Source organism: Anguilla rostrata, chromosome 4 (genome assembly GCF_018555375.3).
Source record: "Anguilla rostrata isolate EN2019 chromosome 4, ASM1855537v3, whole genome shotgun sequence".
Lineage (NCBI taxonomy): Eukaryota > Metazoa > Chordata > Actinopteri > Anguilliformes > Anguillidae > Anguilla > Anguilla rostrata.
Window position 1 is genome coordinate 52,263,582 of NC_057936.1, and position 24,971 is coordinate 52,288,552.

General features: G+C 42.2%; 1 protein-coding gene across 3 annotated transcripts; it reads right to left on the reverse strand.

Moving 5' to 3' along the window:
* Positions 1 to 1,317: 1,317 nt before the first annotated feature.
* On the reverse strand, positions 1,318 to 24,767 carry mtrr (5-methyltetrahydrofolate-homocysteine methyltransferase reductase). Of its 3 annotated transcripts, none has more exons than XM_064333147.1 (15): positions 24,604 to 24,767; positions 24,045 to 24,198; positions 23,682 to 23,835; positions 22,209 to 22,326; positions 21,543 to 21,906; positions 21,259 to 21,372; positions 20,924 to 21,077; positions 20,575 to 20,663; positions 18,717 to 18,897; positions 13,310 to 13,352; positions 12,516 to 12,693; positions 12,259 to 12,377; positions 4,693 to 4,785; positions 2,291 to 2,470; positions 1,318 to 2,059 (listed from the first exon to the last, which is right to left on the reverse strand). In XM_064333147.1, exons 1-15 carry the CDS (start codon positions 24,714 to 24,716, stop codon positions 1,915 to 1,917), a joined length of 2,199 nt encoding a protein of 732 aa, XP_064189217.1. In that variant the 5' UTR covers positions 24,717 to 24,767; the 3' UTR covers positions 1,318 to 1,914. The 3 variants fall into 3 exon arrangements, with proteins under 3 accessions (XP_064189217.1, XP_064189216.1, XP_064189218.1); XM_064333146.1 differs by having other exon boundaries at positions 24,045 to 24,210; positions 24,604 to 24,757; XM_064333148.1 differs by lacking the exons at positions 1,318 to 2,059; positions 2,291 to 2,470 and adding an exon at positions 2,477 to 4,590 and having other exon boundaries at positions 24,045 to 24,210; positions 24,604 to 24,758.
* Positions 24,768 to 24,971: the final 204 nt, after the last annotated feature.

The window sequence follows — 24,971 nt, forward strand, 5'->3', positions numbered from 1 at the left end:
GGATTAGGAACTGGTATTGTAAACTGAAAAAAGGTCACTGTACTGGTATAAGTACTGGTAAAACACCATGTGTATGCTCCTATTCAAGCATATGTTTCAGTTCTTTTGGATTTTCATTCAAAAGCTTGCTCACCTAAATAACTTTCTACGTACGGCACATTCACAAATATTAAAAGGCTTTTTGCCCTTGGCTATGTACATGAGTCATAAATGACTTTCTTGAGAAAGAATGAATCCTCAGAGCACTCAATACACAACTCCTCCAATCAGTATCCTGCACACTCATGTTGTGGAGGGAAAGGCACCTTGAACAGTTTAATTACAGATCTTTCATTTAAAGATCAATCATGCCTAATCACTCTGAATGCATTATCTTCACTGCTTATTATATTTCATGATGACCACTTAGAAGCACTGGTTCTTATTTGCGGTCACCAAAGTGGTTCTGATGGCCGAAATAACCACTAGGCCAACAAAATCATCACCCAGGCGGTGTGTTTTCATCAGTAAAACTATGAAGCGAGGACTCCGTTATACAACAATGCCTAGAAGATGGTGACCTTGTATTTTAATTCTTATTTATTCCCTAATTTTGAGTGGCCAGTTGTAATTGCAGTCTGGTCCTATTGCTGCAGCATTGCCAGTTTGAGAACGCCCAACCTAGCACATTCTCCGAAGCATATCGTCGTGTCATGCCACATTCAGCCTACTGGGCCGTGTAGACATCATGCTGGATGACTGGGCATCCTGCAGGCCGACCATCCATCAGAGTGGCTGAAGTGTGATGAGTTGTGGAACACCGTATCGACTGAAAGCCATCCTCCCTGGGCGGATTTGCCACCCTCACCACCGGCATAATCAGAATCCGATACCACAATGTGGGGCTTCACTGCACCAAGAACCTTCAGCTGGATGCCACTCAAGAGCCCATGATAAATTACTAAACACTGATAATATTGTCCAGGATACATGTATGTGTGTGTGTGTGCATGCGTGTGTGTGTGAATGTGAGGGGGGGAAGCTGGATTTTTTTCCCTTACAATAATTCACAATAAACACCACTTTGACATTTTCAAAAGATTTACACTGTTGCAAAGGGATACCATTAATTTTCTTGCATGCAAGGAGCATATAAATGACTGATGTTGAGTCATCACATAAAAAGGGTCAGATATTTACCTGTGGCCCTGTTGGGAAAATATTTCAATCAATGGGAAGTTTAAAAGCTGGGTATAATGGCATAGACAGGAATGTGCTTCATTTTACATTCCACAATTTCTCCAAGATCTATGAGACAAAACAAAGCAGGAGTCCAAATTGCTTTTGAAAGTAGATTTATGAAACCCACACAATCTTTTATGCTGTCAGAGGCACAGAGAGTGAATACATGATATATTTTGTATGAATCTTCTCAATTGAATTTAGCCAGAGCCTGTACATGGATAGAGATGACTTTTCCTACCATCAATATTTTTCCTTCTCTTTGTGTCACTGGTGAGTTACTTGAGATTCATATATTAATCAACAGATCACTTTCTTCCTTTACTCAGAAGCATAACTTCATATGCCAAAACTCGTAAATTAATTTTTTGAGACATTTAAGGACGCATCCCAAACAATAACAGAAGCCAAATGGCAGAAGCACCATCTTACTTGGAGGTATGGGAAATATTTAATTACTTGGCAGGGCCCCAACAAAACCATACAAAATTTGGTTGATCCTGGAATGCTCGTAAACTGGTGCCCTGACAATAATTAGTGATACACATAAAAGAGCACCGTGGACATTGTTAGTAAAAAGTGGCTTTTCTACTTTCAAATTCAAAACAGTTTTAAGCATTAAAAGAGAATTCCATTTCCAAAATGCTAAAAAAAAAAAAAAAAAACGTCCCGGTGTTTCGTTGCATCTGCGTATCAGCTCCATATATCCTGCAAATATCGCTTCTGCTCCCGCAGTCCTGCCAGGGTTTTCATGGCCTCCAGTTTATCCACCTGCAGTTCTTTCTCCACTATCTCAATCAAGGTATCGTTCACGTCCTTTGCCATGTTCTTAGCATCTCTGTAAGCAGGGTAGAAAAGTTGGAATTAGGATGCCCTGTAGAAGACCAGGGTTCCATTAAGAAGGAAAAGGAGGCATAGCCATTACATGACCATTCGGCTTCATCCACATTTTTACGCATTGTTGTGCACAGGCAAAGGTGACTGTTAATCAATGCGGTTGGTTCACCAACATGCATCATGCAGCTCTTACCCTTGTGCAAGATTAAGGCTGAAGTCATGCTTCGCTTACCCACACACGTAAAGGCAGCCATTTTGTTTGAGCAGAATGTTGGCAACATTTTGGGCGTGGAGGAGCAGGTTGTGCTGGACGTATCTGGGCCCGGATTCCGTCCCTTCCGAGGAGTCCCGGGAAAAAGTAACGTGCAGGTGCGTCAGGATGCCCTTTTCAACGAAGCGCTCCAACTCCTCCCTGAAAGCAAAAAAGCAAGCTCTACAGACCATCTTCAAAAGCACTTCATTTGTCAATGTAATGCTTCATGGCATTTGATAAATGCAATCAAGCTGCCCTTTTAAAAACTCAAACTTCCCACCTTAAATTCTTCAATTATCCAAAATGCTGAATTCTAAAAAGTTGATTAACACAACAAAGTGCGAATTTAACTTCCTCCAGGCACTGAAGTAGAAAGTTGTATTATTTGGTGAAGTACAAGCAAATTCTGTATCAAAGCAAAAATCGCTCCAGTTGTAATTCATAGCTCAAAACATAATGGAAAATATGAATTTCATAAAGAAGGTCAAGTTTCCCTCGCTAGCCTCTCTCAATAACTTTCCCAGCCCTGATATTTTCCATCACCTCGCTATTTTTGAAAACTTCTGCCTGCAAGATGCTTATACCTTAACTTTTTTACAGCCATGACTATAATGGCCTTAAGTTTATTTTAACAGTCCACCTTCAAAGGAAAAGAACTGGGAGACTATTTATAGAGAGGAAAAATCAAAGGCTCGTTCAAACTGGTGTGGGACGCTTAGGATGAAAGCTCAGCGTTCGTGTGGTAGATGAGTTCCACATATATCACAGATGCATGTCACAGTCATTAATATTCAGGCTGATTCCGGATATTCCACTGTGCTATGCACAACATACGGTCTCTTCCAAAGCACCAATGTGCTGTTTTTTTTCAGACATTTGATCTTTTCACAGAAAATAATTTAAGTAGCGCTTGACCTTTAACAAGATCCCAGTGACAAGCCTCCCTCGCCATCTGAAATTCAAATATCTGAACAACTTCGACAAACCGCAGGGTAACTGGTCTGGCTGTCTCCACTAATTTAGCAGACCCTGGGTCATATTGATTTCATCTCTTTACAGAGATGTCAAGTGCTGGGGTTGATTAGGGAAGTTCTTTTTCTCTTTTTTGCAGTTGCTGTAGAATTCAATCCATTTGAAACCCATGCTTGTATTACATTGTGACATCACATTTCATTTTACCTATCAATCGTCAGTTATGCCCTTGACCCGAAGGCAAAGCATCACATTTCTTCAAACTATTTTCCTCAATTAAAGACCAAATATGCCAACTGTCTTATCCTGTGCAAAAGGTGTTAACTCCAGCAAAAACAATATTTCCACCATTTTATTGGCCACTATAGTCCTCCCTTTGTTACATACTAAAACCTTTTCTAAATATGTCCTGTAGAACTCCAAATGATGTCTCTTGTGTTAATACTGCATCACCAGCTTCCACACCTTTTACACTGCCAGTGAAGCACATAAACTTGTCTGATGCCATGAGACACCCTACAGGCCACCTGGTACTACAGGACAGCTTGTATTGATTGGGAACACTAATTCAGCAGGCAGCACTGAGCCGCTCATAAGTCTCAAAACATTACATTCGTAATTAAAATCCTCAAGTGTCAGACTTCACACCTCACTGAGGAAATGCAAAACAATTATGAAGCTACTAACTCGCCTGTACTTTTCTGTAGATGAAAATCTTTTGCATATGAATTTGAAAATCAATTAGGGTAAATTAACCATTTTAAAAATTATTATTAAATCATCAAGTAAATAATTCTAACATACCAAAGCAGAGAAAAAAAAGTTATAACCAGTGCTTAGAATATTCTGAATCAAGGTATACTAAAAATAAGTTACACAAAAAAGAAACTATTTTTCAACACCTACAATCTACAAGAAATTAATTCTCTTCTGATCATGTTTTCTGTGTCACTTCACCCAGTACGATATAGCATGCACTTGGTTTATGGTCCTCGGTCTTCTGGCCCCTGTTCTGGCCTGGGGGTGGGTTCTGATTGTGGCAGGATATAGTGTACCGGAAACCGCTTTCTCTGAACCCCAAGTAGCACTAATGCTAGTAGCACTAGCCCAGATCCCGCACATTACACAACCCGGTCTCTGGGAGTTTCAGACCTGAATAAAGCTGCACGGAGCCTCATTTGATATGCACTTTCTGCAACGGAGCGCTTTTATTTCATTTCACTTTCACTCGCCGCGTTCAAGGACGGCGGATTTTAGCTGACAGGAAAGCCATTGCCTGGAGATGGAGAGACATTCTTCACCGATCGCTGTTCAAATCAGAGGAAACACGCAGGTCATGGGGATCAGTTGTAATCAGGTAATGTATATACAGGCTGAAGAAAGTGCACCGCTCTATAAAACACAATTACCTGAAGAGGAACTCTCGATCTTTGTGACGGCAGCCGAAAAATAACCAGGTCTCTCCGAATACAGCATCGGGGGCTTCTTGCCTTTGCTTCTCCCTGCAAGAAAATGTAATCTCAACTTCATATTATCAAATCTTCTTGAGGCCAAGCCAATAAAAACTACAGTCGCAGACATGACAATAAATAATCGCCGTGCATATCTGAGGGAGAAGAATAACAACATTAATACAGCTATTATATTATAAAATCAAAAGCACTTAAAGGTTTATTGATTGGCTAATTATTTTGACAGCGCCGGCGAAACATAATTTTATTGTTTCGGCAAAGAGAATTATCTGCAGTAGAACCTCCCCTGCAGATAAACGCGAAGAACTCCGAGCAGACACTCAGTGTTGCTGACAAAGTTAACTTATGTGTTTGCGTGTGTGTGTGTGTGTGTGTGTGTGTGTTCAGGGTGCAGTGGGACACAGTTCTCTGCCATTGATTTCTCCAGTGGCAAATGGGTTTGGCTTGGCTCCCAGAATTACTCACAACCAATGTGTCACACGGGCTGCACTTTGGGGCGCTATCTATTCAGAGCACCTGCTGCCTGATGACAGGGCTCCCTAGACAGGACAAGTGTCCTCTGATCTTTAACTTTACTCCACTGAGGGGACGCCATAAGCATTCCAGTTAGCCGGTAGTCTACTTAGCCAACCTCCAATCTCTATCCATCGTATATCAACGTAAATCACGATAATTGAGTGGTCCATGATGAACCATACCTTTCGAGACAACACCAAGGTTTTTCCTGGCTCAAAATAGGGCTTAGGGGGGTGATTCTGCGTGAGAGTGACTGTGGTCGGTCCGGCTTTACTGCCAATGTCAACTCAATGTGTCGTCTCCCTATATTCAGCTACACTCACAATGTCAAGTTCTGTGCAGTCTTCAAGAGGCCACCACAATGCACTGAGGTGTAGGCTACAAAGAAATGAAACACGTGCCAAAAATAACATGTTAAAAATTTGAACACGTTAAATATTGATTGAAGGGTTCACTTTGTAAGTGCCAGAAGTGGGGGTAGGGAAATACAGCCTATGTAGAAGGATTAACACATTGTAATGGGTTATTCTACAGAAATAGTGGAATTTAGAATTGAATGTCTTGAAATGCATTTCATTTTTGCCACTCAAAACTGGTACAATATCAACCTTTTAACTTAATTAATTCACACAAATGTATGGAAGCCTGTTCCCGCCACAGAAAACAAAACTGGATTAATGATTTCTCACAATTCTGACTTTATTTCTCGAAATTCCAACTTTTTTCTCAGAATTCTGACTATTTCTTGCAATTTTGGCATCGGCACTCTCTGTCTATGGTCTCATTCTTTTATGCAATTAAGCAGATTCTACTGAAGTTATTTTACAATGTCTAAGGTTGTAAGTAGTATGTAATAAGTATTTTCTTTGTTCATTAAGTTGAAACACAAGCCTGGAAAAAGTATTAACAATAGCTGTCATGGCAAAAGTAACAACTGTAATACATAAAAACCCTGAATCGCTACAGCTGGAGCACACCATAAGGCTAGCCCGTCTGCACGCATTCCCATTCTCAGCAATGCTCAGCCTGTTTGGCTTCACCGCAATTAGCATGCCGAAGCGCTGCATAATGACTGGAGAACTGACAGCCCCGCCACTTTCAGGCATCAGCAGTCTGTTCTCTGAAGTCATCCTCGCCCTTCGGTGACCCGTCTCAACGCACATTTATCCCGTCGAGAGAAACCGCCATGCGATGCAGCGAGCGGTTCTGGGTCAAAAACGATGCTCGGATTCGATGACATCACAGAGCAGTTTGGCCTCCACGGCTGTCGATTTCGGTTTGATTGGTGATAACTAACTTAAGAATTAATGGCCGCTATGCGTCTTACGATGAAGGAATGCAGGTAAAACTATTGACAGGAACGGCCAGAAGGGTAACACACTACATGGTACAGCAAAGGCCAACTTCAGACTGAAGTAAAGAGCATCACTTTTGTTTGCTGCTACTACTGAAGTGTTAAAAAAGAAAAGTAATAAAATGCTAACACCAGAGGTAGATTAAACTGTGTGCTGGAAATTTATTTGACCATTCACTCACAACCCAATTTAAATTCAACTCAAAATTATCCTAAAATTACATTTTATAATGAGACAGCAATAATTTGGTTTATGGAATTTTAAATTGAAGGACGCCTATACAGCTGACTGATGAATATCTTCATAAATTATTTCAGTAATCTTTTCTTGGATACTGAAGTGCGGGTCTTTCAAGCAGTAACAGAACTGGTGCGTGACTCAGAGAACGTTGTTTGCATAGCCTGAGCACAGCGTGGTCCACATGCGACTGTGTTTTTAGAGTGCTTTTTCATTTTCTCTGAGTAGGGGGCCACGTTTCTAGGCATTAAGCCAAACTGTGTGTGGCCTAAATGCTCTAATCCTGGTGCATCATATCTTCACGGTGGGGGGGGGGGAGAGAAATGTAAATTTTGCAGCAAATTTGACAGGTAAATTTATGAATGAGAGCTAAGATTCAACAAATACAGAGAAAAGCATCTAAAATCATGATTGACAAAAATGGCAGCACAAACAATATTCTTTGCAGTCTTTCCTTCAATTTCACTTTATATTTCTACACTGCTTTCTTTTATTAAGAGAGACACAAAGATACTTTTTTGAAAAAAAAATAGGGGGTTTAAGCGGAACGATGTGTTACGACATTACTGTTTAAAGTGCTGTGTGTTATTCCAAGCGCTAAGAGCACGTTTAAACCTGAAAACAAATCTATTGCTTTTTAAACAAATGGCGTTTAATTTTGTTATGCAACAGAAAATGGGAACTTTCTGTTATCGATGAGTTAACAATACAACAATACGGCGCATTTTCGCGGTATTTGTAGTAAGCATAAGGCCTACATGTCGTTATGTTTGGCCCTGAGACTATTACAGAATATATATACAGTGCCTGTGTTAATACCTCCAGTTAAAACCCGGGGGCTAAGTTAGCAATAAAAGAGGGTGGCGATCAGTTGAGGGTTGGGGAAAACTTTAAGTTTAGGAAAATAAAACTTCATTCAATAAAAATGTAGCAAAACAGTGATGTACTGTTACAGTCTTGATACATTTTTTTGCCAACAAACGTGCCTTTGTGGCTTAGCTTTATCAGTAGACTGAACAGACTGTTAAAAAAAATCACATCAACAAATCACAAATTAACTGCCAAATTCACAGCCCAAAACTTTGTAGGTAACTGGAACATTTCTTTGCCTTTCTCCAAATCAGCATACTTTGGGAGACATTGCTTCTTGTGATCAGGACCATCAAAGTTAAGCCCCTTTATCTCGGTTAAGATTAGGAGTAGGTGCACTGAGCTTTTATCAAAAGGAACCAATGTTTCATTGCTCTAATGGTTACAAGTCATAGCCTTAGGTTGAGAAAACCACACCACAGCACGCTGCAGCCTTGAACAAGGGCATGAATTGCAACAGTACAAATGACAGCAAAGTAAATCCAGCAAGGATATAACACTGTTACTTGAATTAATCCCCAATTGTGTCTCCCATGAACCATAGCCCCATTAATGCTCATTCCTCAAAAGCTATTTAGAATGATCCTTAAGCTTTTTATATGTACGTCCTTTTGAGGGTTTCAGAGTCTAATCCAACAATTCACAACTAGGTACTTAACAGATGCTCTTATCCAAATAGATTTACAATCTGGATCGCAACAGTGATCGATTTAGAGCAATGGTTCATTAGTTCAAAAAAGACCCAATCCTGATGACCGAGCGCCGCCATTACGATCCCCTTAATCGCCTGAGCATCGTCCTTCTTCATGCCATGACTGATTGCGTAAAAATCGGCTTCCACCCCAACACTGCCCTGGCTTAACGCATCTGCACAAGCTGACGTTCTTCCCATTCAGCACAGAGTGAATTAAACGTGAGATAAACCTTATCCTCAAAGCACCGCAGTTCCATGTATTATGTAAACTAGGCGCTATCTAGACGGCCTGGCACTGATATTACCGTTGGAAACAAGAGCTACCCAAAGCAGCGCTATTAGCATCTGGGAGCTCGGCATCCAATCTGGAAATGGCCTCCAATAAACTGGGTTTAGTGGGTTTTATGCTGCCCCAAAGGGATCAATACCAATATGAAAATCTGGATTCCATTTTGTGACACAAGGCAGATGAAACTGGCTCATGAATACAAATCGTGCCTGTTGCCAACTGCTGGAATGCAAGCCCAGGAAAAATAACCCAGGAAACAACAAGTGAAGATAGGTGCAAAAGAGAGCCTTTTGTCCTCAGTGCCAGGATGAGAAACATTTAAATCCATCTGGTGTATGAACAGGCAGAAAGGCACAGACGAGAAGCTCTGCCTAAATAACCTGAATGTTTCTGGTTCAAATCCAAGCAAATAAAATTAATTGATTACTGAATTTGAGTGAGAAAGTACACACATTACAAACTGCAATGGTGTGTACAGAAACGTAACCAACTGCGATAAGCAGTCATGCTGGAAGCTGGCCTTCTGCATTTAACAGGCACGTTCGATGGCACCCATGGCAACAGGATTGAGAACTGCGAATGAGCTGTGACCTATTCAAAGAATTGCACTCTTTCTGTTCCACTGGGCACGGAACACTAGTGATGCACGCATCTACATCACTCAGTGGGTAACCCACATTGGGCTGATGCACAAATGGGACTGCCTGCCAGCAATCTTGGATGCTGTTAAAAGCAACAAGCGGGTTTATAGCGCTGTCTTAAAGTCAAGCTGATTTCATACTATTAAAGGGCAATTCAGTAGCTAATTCTGAGTAAGTTCTCTTGTTTATCTGGGTCTTCTAAAAACGATTTAAAAAGCACACTGAGAAAGACGGCGTTGCACCCCTGTATATGCCATTTGAATATTCAGCTGGGGTCACTTAAAAATACTGTGAACTTTCCTGCATCAGAAGGCACATATTATTAAATGACGAAAGGCTGAAAACTCAAAGAGAAGACTGATTCTGGGTTTACCCATTTCCGGACAGTGATCGGCTATTGTGGACCTCGGTGCATTTGAGACATTAATAAACGGGGAGAACACCCAGTGCATGATCTGTTGTTTGGCGATTACCACATGCCCCTGATTAGAGACCGCCTGTTGTTCTCCGTGGGGCTAAGCCACAGCCGGAAGCCATCGTTCCAGCGAACCGAGACTCCGGTCTTATGGAATCCGCCGCGTACGCTCAAGCTGTGTTTGACTTTTAACGGTTCCCTCGAGTTCCCTCGGCCGCCGAGGTGCACGCAATGTCGCCGGACGGCGGGCACGATGACGCAACGACGCGCTTTCGAGAACGCGAGAGATTTGCCATCGATCGGCGAACCGGGGGAAATCAAAGTGGGACTCGCTGTTTGTTGCCAAAAGGGAAACCTTCGCCACGGCGTCCGGCGCGGCACCCCGCTGACGAAGCGCCGATTGCTATCTTTTATCAGAGCGAGGCATCGGAGGCAGCCGCGCCGCGCGGAATCCCAAGCTGAACCACCGCTGGGCCTCCCAGCGCTGCGGCAGCACAAACCCCGCAGGGGACGGAGGAAGAGACGGCGGGCTCCCGTAACTCGCTCTGCAGTCGTCCGTGCTTCTGCGGAGATATACGCCAAAAGTGCTAGAAGGCACTTGAAGGCACCACAAATGCAAACAATGGATGCCCTAAGTAGTTTTCAGCCAAGCGGGACATTTTAAAGGCCCCCAAACCCCCCACCCCAGTCCCCCACCCCACATTCTACACGGAAATAAGAGAAACTTGTCTTGTTGCCAGAACTATATATAAATATCTATTTCTTTATTCATTGCGTGCTTTTGGGAGAGAAATAAGTCTAAATATCAGTCGTGGCAGAATAACAGGGGCATGTGTGTTACAGCAGATGGGAGAGATGAGAATAGAGCAGAGAAGAGGAGGACAGAAGCCTGTCAATGATTTAGAGAGATGACAGGGGAAAGCCTGTCATGTATAATTTATTTATATATCTGGAACATATACAAAATTGTTTAGAAAAAAAAAAAGACGCCACATAATGCATCGGCTTGTTTGAGACGAGCAACGCCGTGGAGTAATGCTGAGAGCGCTACGTCGGCTGATTGCTGCGACCTTGGCAACGCAGCGCACGGCGACGCCAGACGGCTCCACGCCCATTCATCAGCGGAGCCACTCCTCCCGAGCGCGGCTTCTCTCCAGAGAGGGGCCATTCATATTCACCTGCCACATTCATCAGCCTCCATTCAACCCCAGCACAAGCGCCGGAGATCGCTACGGCAACATCGCTACGGCAACACCGGTCCGGCGTCCCTTTTAGACGGCAAAGCACACCCAGAAAACGCTGGCTGCAGAAGTAGACACCCACGGGCTACTGGGATTGAAAGATCTTTTTGTGAGACAGAGATTCTAGTGCCACGCACGTTTCAGCAATGAATAGTAGCAATGAATTATGCAATTCCGGTTCGCGCTTCACACAAAACTACATTTCTTTTTGTAAAACCTCAATAGCTATTTCATGGACATGGAAAGGTTCCAGAGGTGAAAATATTTTTCACAATCTTATTTAATCAAAATAATATATCGCAGCTGGTGAAAGTTTCGGATACTTATTTTATTTGGCCTTTGAAAAACTGCCAGGTTTACAGTCGGATTATGTGGGAGGTCCAGGTCAATATCACATTAACACCTCACAACCATTTATAGCCTCTGATTTATTTTAATGACATATTGACAGTTTCTTGGGGATTTTTTACATTATGCTTTGAAAATCAATACCTCCCCATCTTCCTGCCTGACCCCTAATAGTTTGTCACAGTCGAAGTCATAAAAGACTGCTTTCAAAGAGCTTAAATTATTTCCTCCACGGTGTGATATATTTGTTAATCTCTTGGAGCAAATGGTGTTTGATCTGCAATTAACTTTAAGGGAATCTTTCAATTGATTATGGAAATAGGGCTCTCCAGTCCTGCCTGAAGGTATTAATTACAGACAGTTATTAAAAAGGCTTGCTTTTCAAGAAAACAGTTGCTGGATAACTGCTTTCTGCCATAAAATGTGGGCAACACCAAAGACTGACCTGTACCAAACTACAGAGAAAAGCCCCGAACATTAAGAGACGTCGGTCTGTCGCCAACGCTTGTTAAAGTGACACTCCTGTCATTTCGGTAAACAATTTTATACTGGTTGCAATGGCAAAAGTCACAGCTTTCCTTCCACTGCAACCGGCAGTCAGCGTTCCCTGCGAAGCGAAGGTTTCTCTCAGCTTTAGCGCCCCTCCGCAGTGCCATCGCACGTCGAGGCGAGCGAGTGAGTCAGCCCTCGGGGAGTCTCACACGCTGTGAAGGCAGCGGCACGACGTCAATTCGCACAACAAGCACAGGTAACACACTGCCGCGGTTAGCGCTAAGCTCTTCAGTCCTCCTGTCGGCACACTGCACCCGGTATGCAGATGAGCTTGTGAAGCAGTGGCTGCGTGGAAGGGGCGTAAACCGTTAACTGCGTGGGGGCAGGGTGAGGAGGGGGGCGTACCTGTGCTGCAGGAAGCCGATGAAGGGCGCCACCCCAGTGCCTGGTCCCACCATGATTAAGGGCACCGCTGGGTCCGAGGGCAGGCGGAAGGAGACGTTGGAGCGCATGTGGATGGACACCTGGGGGGTCATAGAACCGGTCAATGCAGATGCGACTGTGTGTGCGCTTCCCTGTGTCATTATAACGCACCTTTAGGATCCGTGATCATGAATCACCGCAGCTCTCGCCAGCTGGTGCTGGTTCTGGGTCTCGCTCACCTTGGGAGGGGCAGGGGAGCCAGCAGCCGCCCCCAGGGGCCCGTGGAGGACAGGGGAGACCAGATCCGCCAGCCAGCCGGTGCACACGCCCCTCCTCCACACCAAGCGCTCGGGGCACGTGGGGAACTCCACCACGCTGAACACGAAGTGCAGCTTCCCTGGGTGACGGAGGCTGGAGCTGCGGAGGAGGGAAAGGGAGAGCAGGGATGAGTCCAGAGTCCCCCCGCTCCCTGTGGCTCTCCTCCACACCTCAGCTCACCTCCCTGAGTACTCCCCCATTACCTCTCCTCCACACCTCAGCCTGCCTCCCTGAGTACTCCCCCCTTCCCTCTCCTCCACACCTCAGCCTGCCTCTCTGAGTAACTCCCCCTTCCCTCTCCTCCACACCTCAGCCTGCCTCTCTGAGTAATCCCCCCTTCCCTCTCCTCCAGCAAGAGGTCCTCACCAGCCCATTCACCCCCTCATGCTCTTCCTGCTCTACTGAAGTCTCTCACACTGCTACACTCTGGCAAAAGAACCACTCCAGAGCTGAGATCAGAGAAAGAAATCTGAACAACTGATGCATTTTAATAACATACACATGGTTTCTTAAAAGCTTCAACAAATCTAGTAGGTTTTTCAAATTCCAAGGCAAAGGGCAACATTTCTTTACAGATTTTCTATTCTTTACAATCTCATAGCAACAGGAAGAATTCTTTGTTTTTTTTACTCCTAACTTTCAATTGACAGTAAAAAATAAACTGCAGAGATCCTAAAAAGCAGAACACACACAGAAGAGGTTAAAGGCATGTTACCTTGCTGCGGAGTAAGATCTCGGCTGCAGTTTCGGCAAATGCTCTAAAAGAAAACAAAACTTTGTTGTCACCACAGGTATAAAAGAGGCAATGTGAACATATAAGCAGTAACCTTGAGTACATTCTTATCATAATATTCTAGTCACATTTCATCTGTCACCTAAAACATGAATGAGGTTATAGACCAGTAAACATGTTTCCATTGGCTGTTCATTTTCATAACAACCAAGGCAACTGTGTTGCCAGCCTACAGTAAGTCACCACTGTGTGGGGCGGAACAAACATAAACTAAAATGATAAAGGAACATTTGGAATATGCTCTGCAATTAGCCAAATAATTTAATTTAGACTGAGTAGAAGGCGTTATCAGAATTGCTTTATTTATAATACCATGTTCATATTCAAGTCGTACTTTTAGGTTGAAAATATAAAATATAGTAGCTTTTAATTCAACCGTAACCCAAATGAGTCTTTGGATGAATATATCTCTGAACATTAAGCACTTCTTTTAAAATGGCATTCTTTGGAGCTCCTTCTTATAGTGAAATATTGGGCCCCATGGTGTGGGACTGAATCCTGACTGTACCCAGTAGTCCCTGCAGGGGATGCATAATTGACTGTAGCATTGCCCCTGGCCTGCATCCTAATTTCATTGCTCTCTAGTGACCCCTGATGTTTGATCAGGCATGAAAAAGCTTATAAAGTCTCACACTCTCACACTCTCACACTCTCTCACACTCTCTCACACTCTCTCACACTCTCTCACACTCTCTCACACTCTCTCACACTCTCTCACACTCTCTCACACTCTCTCACACTCTCTCACACTCTCACACACTCTCACACACACACACATTGAGAACACTGAAAGCAACTACATTGCACATTGCACTCAGAAAATATGTGAACACTGGCACTTTACAAAGACTATAATAACAGTTATGCTATGGTATTAATTGGCATTTTGAAATTTCTGGAAACCCTTCAAACGCAAACAAAATGACTGCCAATCACCTGAGAAAGGGAAATGCTGTATATTGGCAAGCTAAAAGACATTTCTGGGAATAATGGAAGCCAAATTTCTTTGAGGGCAACAAGTTATTGGAGCGAGTCGACTTACTTCCTTTAAAGCCAAAGGAAATGACAGGGAGGTAGGCCATCTATTTTGAGAGGTCCCCATTTGCAAAGTATCTGATGCACACCATTAAAGCTGTGGACTCCAAAATTAAACTGGTATACTCATAAATAATTAGAGGGTCATTTTAGGACAGTGAATGTTGCACCAGTAAATAAAACTGGAATATTACTTTACATTGCACAAAGAAGTTTAGTGCATCAGTTTGAGCCATGGAACAGAATCCAGGATTACAGTGCAAAATTGCCCAGAAAAACATAATGTCAAAATCGCTGTAGTAAACTCAGAATACTGCATGCAGAGCTATACAGTGCTTTGAAATTATATTGGCGAAGATGGGATTTTTTTGGTCGACATTTCCGCAACTAGACTTCATATATTGCAGAAATGAACAAGGAAGCATGTGAACATGCCACTGCAAAACATGCTGGTAATTTGCCATTTTAGATGAAAACATTTCATATTCATTCACATATTCCAGTCTGAGACATTCTGAGCACAATGAGCTCTTTTCCATGCGCTGTGTGTAGCTAAATATGGTTCATTTATCAGCTGTCTTTTGGCTGTACCACAGAGAAGGCCCAGAAAAAGCATTATACTTTTTGCATCAATCCCAAGCTGTGACTCTGCTCCCTGGCTCAGCCTGCCTGATATGTGATGTGCATAATGGAATTCATTTTTCCCTTGACACAACATGCTCTGTTAATCTAATCAAAACGAAGCGAAGGCAATCAGAGTTTTTCAAAACAAAGTTAACCAAACCCCATGGCGGTGCTACAGCAACGCCATTAAAAAGCTTCAGGCCAGGGGACAGAAGGAGCACAGGACCTACAGATGTCGTCACTGTGGAGGTCAGGGTCAGCCCACCTCACGTACACCACTTACTGCATCTCATTATATTCAGTGGTGGTCTTTGTACTTTAAATGTGTACATACTGTACATATACACATTTCATATTTTCGGTATGGTGTGTGTTTTATGAATTAGGCTAGGCATCTCATTACATTTTGGCAAAACACGAAAAGATAGACTGACTATCTTACAGTAGAGTCATTGGTTAGGCTACAGGATTAATATAGATGTATTTACTGGGCAACATTAAATGTTAATGTTTACGGCACTCCACCGTCCAATTTTGACACATTTCAGCGCAGAATTCCGACCAGCAGATGCCAGTAGTGCGCACTGTGTTAATCAAAGCTTCGCGTGATCAACCCAATTTCAACACAATGAGCTGGAAAGCTTTGCTGCTTCAGAAAGCTTTGTTTCCTCATCACTAGCTTTAACGAACAGAATTGACTGACATAAGCCCACGTACAGATCAGTGCATCAGCCGTCTTGTTGCCAGCTTTCCTCCAGAACCAGAGGTAACTGCTCATTATGCACTAGCACCAGCTGAGGACCAGGGCCAGAGTTCAGTGATTGCTACGGCTGGGAATTCTGTTTTTAAAATTGTGATAATTGTGATTTTTTTCCCCCTTGGATATCGCAGGCCATCTGACAGCTTTGGCCCCTGGGGCTTGAGAATTAAAATCATGCAGACGCCCCCCCATAAGAGCTCAAGTGCCACCCTGTCTTCCATTGTGCTTACAGCGCCCCCTCCCAGTCTCAGAGCACCCGTGTTGAGAAACCCTAATTTAGGGAGTCATTCACTCTTCAGACATCAATGCATAAAACATTACGGTCTTTGGTTGGCCTACAATGCCCTATCCCTCAGATAAGACTAAACTGGTAGGCTGGCCTTCCATTTACGCAAGTTGCTGTTCATGAAGCAGCCAAGCATCCAAGTATCAGAGCATTCTAAATACCTTCAGCTGATGTGTCGCACCTAATATGGAGAATGAAAACTGACCATGAACAGAGAAATGAAACTGCATGGTGTATCTTAATTAAAAAGGCAATTTTGCCCTTGGATACGACTTTATAGAAAGGGTCAGAGTCTACTGAAATCCCTTTTACTTCTTTGACAATACATAAAAGCGGACATGAAACTTCAGAAGACTTGAATGTTGGAACCATGATAGTCTGTGCAAACGGCTGCATTTGAAAAGCAAATCCAGTACTGAGACAGCTTTTATCCAGAGCCAAACATGCGCATTCATAAAATCTTTCAGACCATCTTAATAGTAAGTGAAAATAATTTTCTACTTATCGAGAATACATGCAGTCCAGTAGTACTCTGGGTATTAAAACAGATACAAAGAATTGTGTTTCGCTCATCAAAACAGAATTTCTACTGTACCGGGTGTGGTGGCTGGGACTAGAGAGAGGCTTCAATTCATTCCATTAGAAACACTGAGCGACTTGAACAGCGGTCATAAATCAAGCCATTCCTTCCATGGATAATAAAGCCATTAAAATGGCACACGGTGGTACAGTAAGTAACCACTGGATCCCATGCGGGTTTGTGCTAGTTCAATGACAGATTAAACGCATTAACAACAGACCCCAGGCTGTTCATTACCGAATGACTGCAGGACAGGGGTTCAGTTGGAAAGTCAGTGACCATAAAATATGACAGCGAGTTATAAACTGCTCAACAAATATGCCACTGAACTACCTGTAAACAGGTGTTCAAGGGAACTGTGCACAAATTACCCTTGTTTCTCTGGAAAAGCACTTATAAAATAATAAAATAAATATTTCATTAGGGCATTGTTCGCAGCAAAATACTTGGGGACTAAGGCATTGTAGCTTGCAGAATAAAGGTGTTTAGCTGTCCAGAGAAATAAATGAACCTGTGTGGTCTTCCTCCAATTTGTGCATAGTATGACAGGAAAAGCAATCGAAAGCAATCGTCAAACAGTTACAACAGTTGTTCAGCAAAACGGCCTCCGAGCACAGGCTTCCAGATGACAATTTATCAATTGGTTTGTAGATGCAGTTTAGTACTGTGGTGGAAGAACTCAACAGAATAAATCATTTAATATTTTTTATAAACTATGAAATTTGATTGAAAATGCATTTGGTTATAAAAATTCAAATAAACTGTAAATATGGTGGAAAGGTATTACACAATTGAACCTTTAAGACACCTGTTTTCAATTAGGCCTTATTTCTAACATCTTAACATCATTTTATGATCTAATGAACTGCAAAACCGTTCACCTTGTTAAGAGAATCAGAGCTTAAAGGTGTTTAGCATAATTCCACATTTATCTTTCCAGCAAGAGGCCACACGAGGCTTTAATGAGATATAAAAAGCAATCATCAATGCAATATCACTGACCTCTGCAATCATTTTTGAAACACAAATTGATTTTGCAATGGTTCTACTGCCCTCCACTGGTGACACCATAGAACAAAATCCAAAGCCTAAACAAGTAGTAGTTTGAGCTTCAACTGGTTTTTTTGTGCATCAACACAAGAGGACAGAGCAAACGCTTTGCCTTCCTCCTAGTTCTCGCTTGGTTCTGACTCCAGCTGTAACATTAAGAGTTTCAGTTCCTATCTTTAGACAGACAATTCCAAAAGTACATTCATGGCCCTTATAAATCTAAAAACACTGCCTACAAAATGCAGCAAGGTAATTGTTTTGTGCTTCATTGTTTTTCCTTAGAAAGTTTACTTCTAAAATTTAAAACAAAAAATTGCAATATCCTGAAAACATCACACGGGGGAATATGGACTGAATACATACATTTGGTGAGTGTACACTAGATATTTATACTGAGTATACACAGCAGCAAAGAGAATAAATAACTACATTATAAATAAATAGTAAGGGGTGTTCAATGATGGAGGCTACTTAAATATGGGGGAATGATAGGAAGGTGGGACAGTGCTGATAAACTAATCATGGTTCAAAGGGGCATCACATCTGTAGTGTGTAGTGTGTACTGATGCAGCAGAGGTCGAAGTCTGACATGCTCAAGGGCAGCATGATCTGTCAGGGGGATTCATCCAATGGGGCGAGGATAAGTTTATCCATGCGAGAAAGACTGTTTAATTCTAAACAAAATTAGAATAAATCTGGAGGTAAAAGGAATAAAGTTTATTAATGTAGTGAAGTTTCCAAGAAACTTAACTTTTAAAGTTTTTAAGGCAACACTAGTAGAACACATTTTATGCAGAAGACTGAAGAGCTTACTGACCTAAGAGGAAGCCAAGAGAAAAAGCTAGAGTGGCAGTCTCAAATAATCACTGTAAAAAACATGCCGTTTTCAGGAGTTGGCAAAAGGAACAGAAAATTGGTGACAACTTTGGCACAAACTTCGACAGACAAAGAAGGGGGGGGTGTGGGCGTGTGAGGGAGAAGGAAGCTCACTGACCTACGAGGAGGCTGAGAGGAGGCGAGCAGGAGGGGAACGCGCGCAGGAGGTCCAGCAGGCAGACGCCGGGGTCCCTGACGAAGCGGTTGTAGTCGGCGGAGCCCTGCTTGCTGCACAGCTCCTGCAGGCGCCGCTTCTCAGCGGTGTCGCTCACGCAGTCCGCGAGGGCCCGGAGGAGCGCCTTAGAGCCAGAGGGGAACAGACGGGCACCGCGTCGGTGATTACAGAGCGCGCTCATCTCTCAGGCGTCAGTACTGGTCATCTGCGAGACCAAGGGTGTCAAACCCATGGCTGGAAGGCCACAGTATCCTTTTCCTTTTGATCAGGAGCCAGTTTAGGCCTTGGAAACATGTGGTTTGGACTCTTCAGCCAATCAGTGACTTAAATCAAGCATATAGGTGCTGTAACATACCAAAACCAGCAGATACTGTAGTTTTTTCTACAACGTTTTCTGGTCATGCAAGTGCCTGTCCCCTTCTTCTTACGACCCTGCAAAAAACTCTCTGCTTGATCAATTAGGCATCGGCTAGGGGCAAGGAACACCCCCTTTTTGGAGGAAAACAGGGAACCCGATTAAACAGGCTTAAACATTAAAGCAGCAATCAGTGGTTTATCTATCCATATTTATTAGCTGTTCCAATACCACGAGCTAATCAAATGTTTGTGCATTCAAAAATAATCCACCAACTAGGTTACAGTAAATGCACGTCAGTGACTTTGTGAACATAAAAATTCACCGAAAAGCTTAACAAATGGGCACTCTGAGGGTTAAGACACATGTCTACCTGACCAGACAGCACAAAGGAAATCGAAAGACTTCAGTACATGCCCCAAAGCACCTTGCCTGACCAACAAGAAAGAGTTGGCCTGCTACCGTCTCCCTCCATACCTCCCTTGCCACCGGACCCAAGTGGAAAATTTGTGCACATCCCAAGTGATCTTGACTGGAACCTGTCGCGACCTGTCTTCAACGAAAAACCCTTCCCGGAGTTCACATGCACCTACAGTGGCCTTGAAACAGCTGACAACCTAGTGCATCACCTAACAGAATTAAGGACTGGCGACCCCACAAATTAACATTTGTTAAGTGGGAGTATTGTCAACTTCTATATTTAGCCATCGCATAATTATCATTTGCTCTGATTAAGAATCATATATTATTGTATTGTTTTCAGTTAGCTTATTCATGTATTAATTATTGTAGCCAATAAATATATATCCTTTATTTCCTAACCATTGTCATGTCTATGTTATTTCACTAAGCTGGGCTCTGAAGATGTACAGAAGTCTGATTGGCTATTGAACTCTCTTGTTCTGAATAAACCTGACTAAACCTCACTACACTAAAACACTCCTATTTTCAATCAGAGTTGATATCACCTGGATGTTAGAGAAATTGGCTGCTGTACATCATTGAGGACTCTACTATATTGGTAGATTGGTGTTACGCAATTTCACATTCAAAAGCTCTCTCATGGGTGGGTGATGGGGGCTCATCCTGATAAGGGACTGCTCTAGTGCAAGAGTGGCCCCACCCTGGGCGTCCCCCCGGGTTAGGAAGGGTTGAGTCGGGTGTGATCTGTATCTCATTACTCTCTAGAAACCCACGCTGGTCGACTGAGCCCATGTGGTCTGCTTGCTGAAGCTGTACATGAAGCGTCCTCCTCCAACTCATGAGAATGTGCGTTTGTTAACACTCTCCCACAGAGAGATCTGCTACTGAGGTTGCAGCAAAGATTAGGCTGTATATAAGCGGCCATTCCAAATATGGGAGAACAGGAAGAAAAGAGCATTTAGAAAACTATCATTAAAGATATTATATATTTGAAGTCAATTATTGTTGTGTTAGTATTATTACCTTTTTTGGGACACTCCTGATCTCTAGGCACCAGGTCATAAGATGCTGGAGTGTGCAGTTCTCCGGAATGTAAGATGGAATCTGAGCAGCTGTTGGGAGACAAAGATGGAGGAAATCCCTTCATTTAAATTCAGCCCAGAAAAAACACTAATTAATCAGTACAAAACTCCATCATTTAAATGATTAACTCCTTGAAGTTCAGTGAAGTTACCATAACCCTGACTATCCATGCTACATGATCAATTTTGTACCCTCTGCACAGAAACCAATGTATAAAAGGAAAAATGGATCATGTGACCTTATTCTTCAACAGGGGAATCTTTGCAATGCGTGTCAGTGGCAAGCCTACCCTTCTTCTTGGTGTCTGTGCGTAGCTGAAGCTGAACACTACAGTTCTTCTGCTCCTCCAATCCCATCCTTTGTAAAAGCTCCTCTACCTCGGTATAATTGTTTGGGCAGAGGACTTCAAATGAATCTCCAGGCTCATAAGCGATCTGCTGTTCCTTTGGACAACAATTACACTGGTAAAGAAATATATCCACAATCCCAACCATTTTTATGAAGCCAGTAATTTAGATACGGATTTCATACTTTTCAGACCAGTTCTGAGAAACACTTCACAATAGGGCTACAATAAAGTAATTATAGTGCACATAACATAGATATGAAAACAAGCTGTCTCACTGAAATATCCAGTTCAAGCAACAGGGCTGTTTTCACAGCATCCTCTCGAGTGAGCTGAGATGCTCTTGAAACTGTCACTCGGTGAAATGTTCCTTCAAGGCATGGATCGTTTTTCTGAGGAGGAAAAATAATTATCGTTACAATCTAAGTGCTAAAACACAAATCCCCCATAATAAATCAGAATTTTGAAATCTTTTTGGTTAACATTTTTTAATTTTATTATCATCTGTCCATTTAGTCCTACAAGATTTTTCATGAACCTTCAATGGGACTGGACAGACTACCTGTTCTGCTGCTTTATCCAGAAGCTGGACACGGATGTATGAAGCAGGCAGTGAAGGAACATTAAGAGCAGACTCTGACAGAGGGGGCAGTGACTGTGTCAGAGAGGCCTCCACGGCAACAGCCTCGCCCTCAGACAGTGCTTTTGCCGGTTCAGGACTCTTCTCCTGCGATTCACTGATTCTTAAGAGTTGGATCTTCAAGTCCGCCACCGAACCCTCTGTGCTTTCCTTTTTTGTTCCAGTGTCTGCATTTTGAAGCATACTTCCACACTCAGGTCTGTCCTGTGAGGTAGACATTTCTGCTTGCACTTTTTTTGTTGCCTCCCACAGCCCTTCAATCCAAGGGTCGACCACTAACTCCAATCTAAGGAACATGTGAAAGTGACACAAAGTGCATTAGACACCAAATGCCACAAAATTCCTGCATATCCCCTACTTAAACCAGAGCTATACAACAAAGATTATTCAACAAAAACATACAATCCAGCCTGAAGTGTTGGGGGAAGACTACTGCAACAAGAAGCAATATTTCAGAGAAAAAACTGTGTACAAACTAAGGTTATTGTCAAGTCCTTCAAGCTCCAGGTCTTTTGGATAAGATAAAGCCCAATCTTTTACCTCATGACAACAAGACATTTTGTATTGACAAGAACATGTTTGTCTTACCCAACACCATCATCTGCATGGCCTGTTGCATAGAAATGTTCTCCACCAAGTTCTTGAAGACGACTGTCAATAGTTCTCCCACAGTTGCAGAAATTGGTATAGTTTGTGTCACCCAACGCTTCATTGAACATTTAAAAAAATAAAATGTGATCAAGTGTTATGTATTGACTTGTAAGATGGAATTTTAGTGTGCTTAAATAGTTGTTTAAAGTGGTGATTCTCAAATTTGGTCCTGGGGACCCCTGTGTATGCTGATTTTGTTACAGCCAATCTCTTGCTCAATTAAGGCTATTGAACATGTTCTTTTGTAATTTTTCTCTAAAACTTCTCACAATGCAGTTTTGGCTCCTTATCATTTGCTGTGTCTTTGAATTCTTCATTATCTACCAAATTGTTAGTTTTAATGGCCAGGGGTGCACACTCACTGAGATTTAGGCCTACCTCAGTCTAATATGATCAATTAAAATAAATGTTTACTCATTTATGCACAATTTGAATGTGAAACTTCTATTATTCATGGAAAACATAGATATTTATCATAATGTGTCTTAAGACGGTCAATAATCCGTCGTAACCTGAAGTGTGTGTTAAAGGAGTACCATGGTGGTTGAACGTGACACTTCCCAGTTGTCTTCAGGCAACAACAAAACAAATGTGCATAATTTTTTTATTCTTCAGTCATTTCAATGTACTTTAAAACGTATTTTTCTAAGCCTAAATTTCCCACTATAAAAATTCACCCGAACCGTCTGGGCGTGGTAATGAGAACTGTCAGTTAGCTATGATTGACAGACCGTTCCCCGTTACCATAGCTACCCCCATGATACGCGCTCTCTTTGGGAGACTGAATTTTCACAAGCTAGCTAGCTTAGTAGTATATCAAGTATCGATAGATAGCTAAGGTAAGGACGTTGACTTGTATCCAGTTACAATTTTTGCTATCTAGCTAGCCAAGTTAAGATAAAAGCACAACTATAACGTCCTCATAAAAGCGAACTAGCAAGCTAACGTTATCGATAACATTGCCTTATGAAAGCAAACCTCCTAGCTAGCTAACGTTAGCTAGCTAGCTAAATGAATATAACCAGAAATAATCTAAAGGAACTCTAATTTAAGTGAACCTAACGTTAGTCAAATATTTGCATTGTCTGAACAGCAGGATTTCTTTACGGGGCTGAAATAGGAGTGGTTACTGTATTCTGACGTGAAAATGACAACTTTCTCAACCGGTTGAAAATGGGACGATTAATTTAAAACGCATATTTCTCCAAAAATACAGAACGGACATATTTAATACTTTGCTCATTGTGTTTCTTCAATGCCTCTTGTGCAAATAGCACATAAAACAGAGAAAGTGTGAAAATCACCATGGTACTCCTTTAACAACAATGAACAGCATGTTAAAAAACCAGCATACTACGGGGTCACCAGCACCGAATTTGAGAACCACTCGGTTAAAGTTAGATTTCCAACCTAGGAGTGCATAGCGCAGATGTGCATAGTGATCACTTGGCAAAGTCTTGGTTTTAATGCCTTTGACAAATGTAAGGGCAGTGTCAGGAGGCTCCCCGTCTCCAGTGGTTGACACGACGAAAACGACAGGCGCCGTTTCTCTCTCCAAGTTATACTTTGGGAAAAAAATCAAATAGAGCACGAATGTTCCACGTCCTTACAACTGTGCCACTTCAAATGTTTCACTTAGCTGGTAGGCGGTATTTTTCCCTGCGTTAGCCGACGTGACACATTTCAGAAACTTCGACCGAAAATATACAGGGAATATATCAATACGTATTGTACTTCATCCAGTTTTAAACATCAAGTGAACACATCACCTACCCTATCAACTTGGCTCAGGCAGCATATATCGGCGACAAATCCATGCTCTCCTGCCTGTTCACAGATTTCCTCAGCAATTGATTTCGCCTGCCCACGCTGGGAAGCGTAAAGCAACAGGAACCGAGTCTTTACTTCACTAGGCATGACAGGGATCCTGTGAAAACAACTGTTTAACTTAATACATTAATTGCACTTTTCTTAAAGCTAACCGTATTCAAAGAGGCTGAATTGTAGCAGGTTAGCTATAGCTTGCTAGCCAGCTATATCATGCTACTGTTGTAAGGTCGTTATAATTAAAAGATTACAGACATTTAGAACGTTAGAATGTCAGAAACCCTGACTGTGTTGTCTTTAGTCTAGGGCATGTAAGTAGGGCACGAAAGTAACACAATATTCAACTCTACTGCCTTATGTCACCTAATAATACATCCAAGCTTGGCACACATTTGCGATTCGTGCTAGCAACTCCTAAATTAGCCGGCTGACATCAACCCTGTTTTTTGTCTGACAACAGCGGCTAAATATCTGAAATAAATATCTGTAAGATTCTCCTCCTTACCTGGGATGTCCAACCGCAGAAGAGCCTGTCCTAAACCAAAATTGCCTACGTTGCGTAACATTATGAAGTACACTTCTCACACATGTTATAATCATAGACCAGTCTGGTCCCATACACCGGAAATTACGCAAATACTACAAAGGCACGTGATTGGGTTGAGCTGAGTCGTAGATACCTCTTTTACGCTAATTTGAGGTAGCCTATATGGCAATCCATTTAAACTTTTATTCAGCTTGTGTTGATATCAAGAATTCAGTTGTTACTAGTTGTAATTCAAATTCTAGATGTCCATAATTCAATCGTAACTGATGATAATTAGATTTTTTGATATCAACAATTAAATTTTAACCTGTTAAAATAATATATTT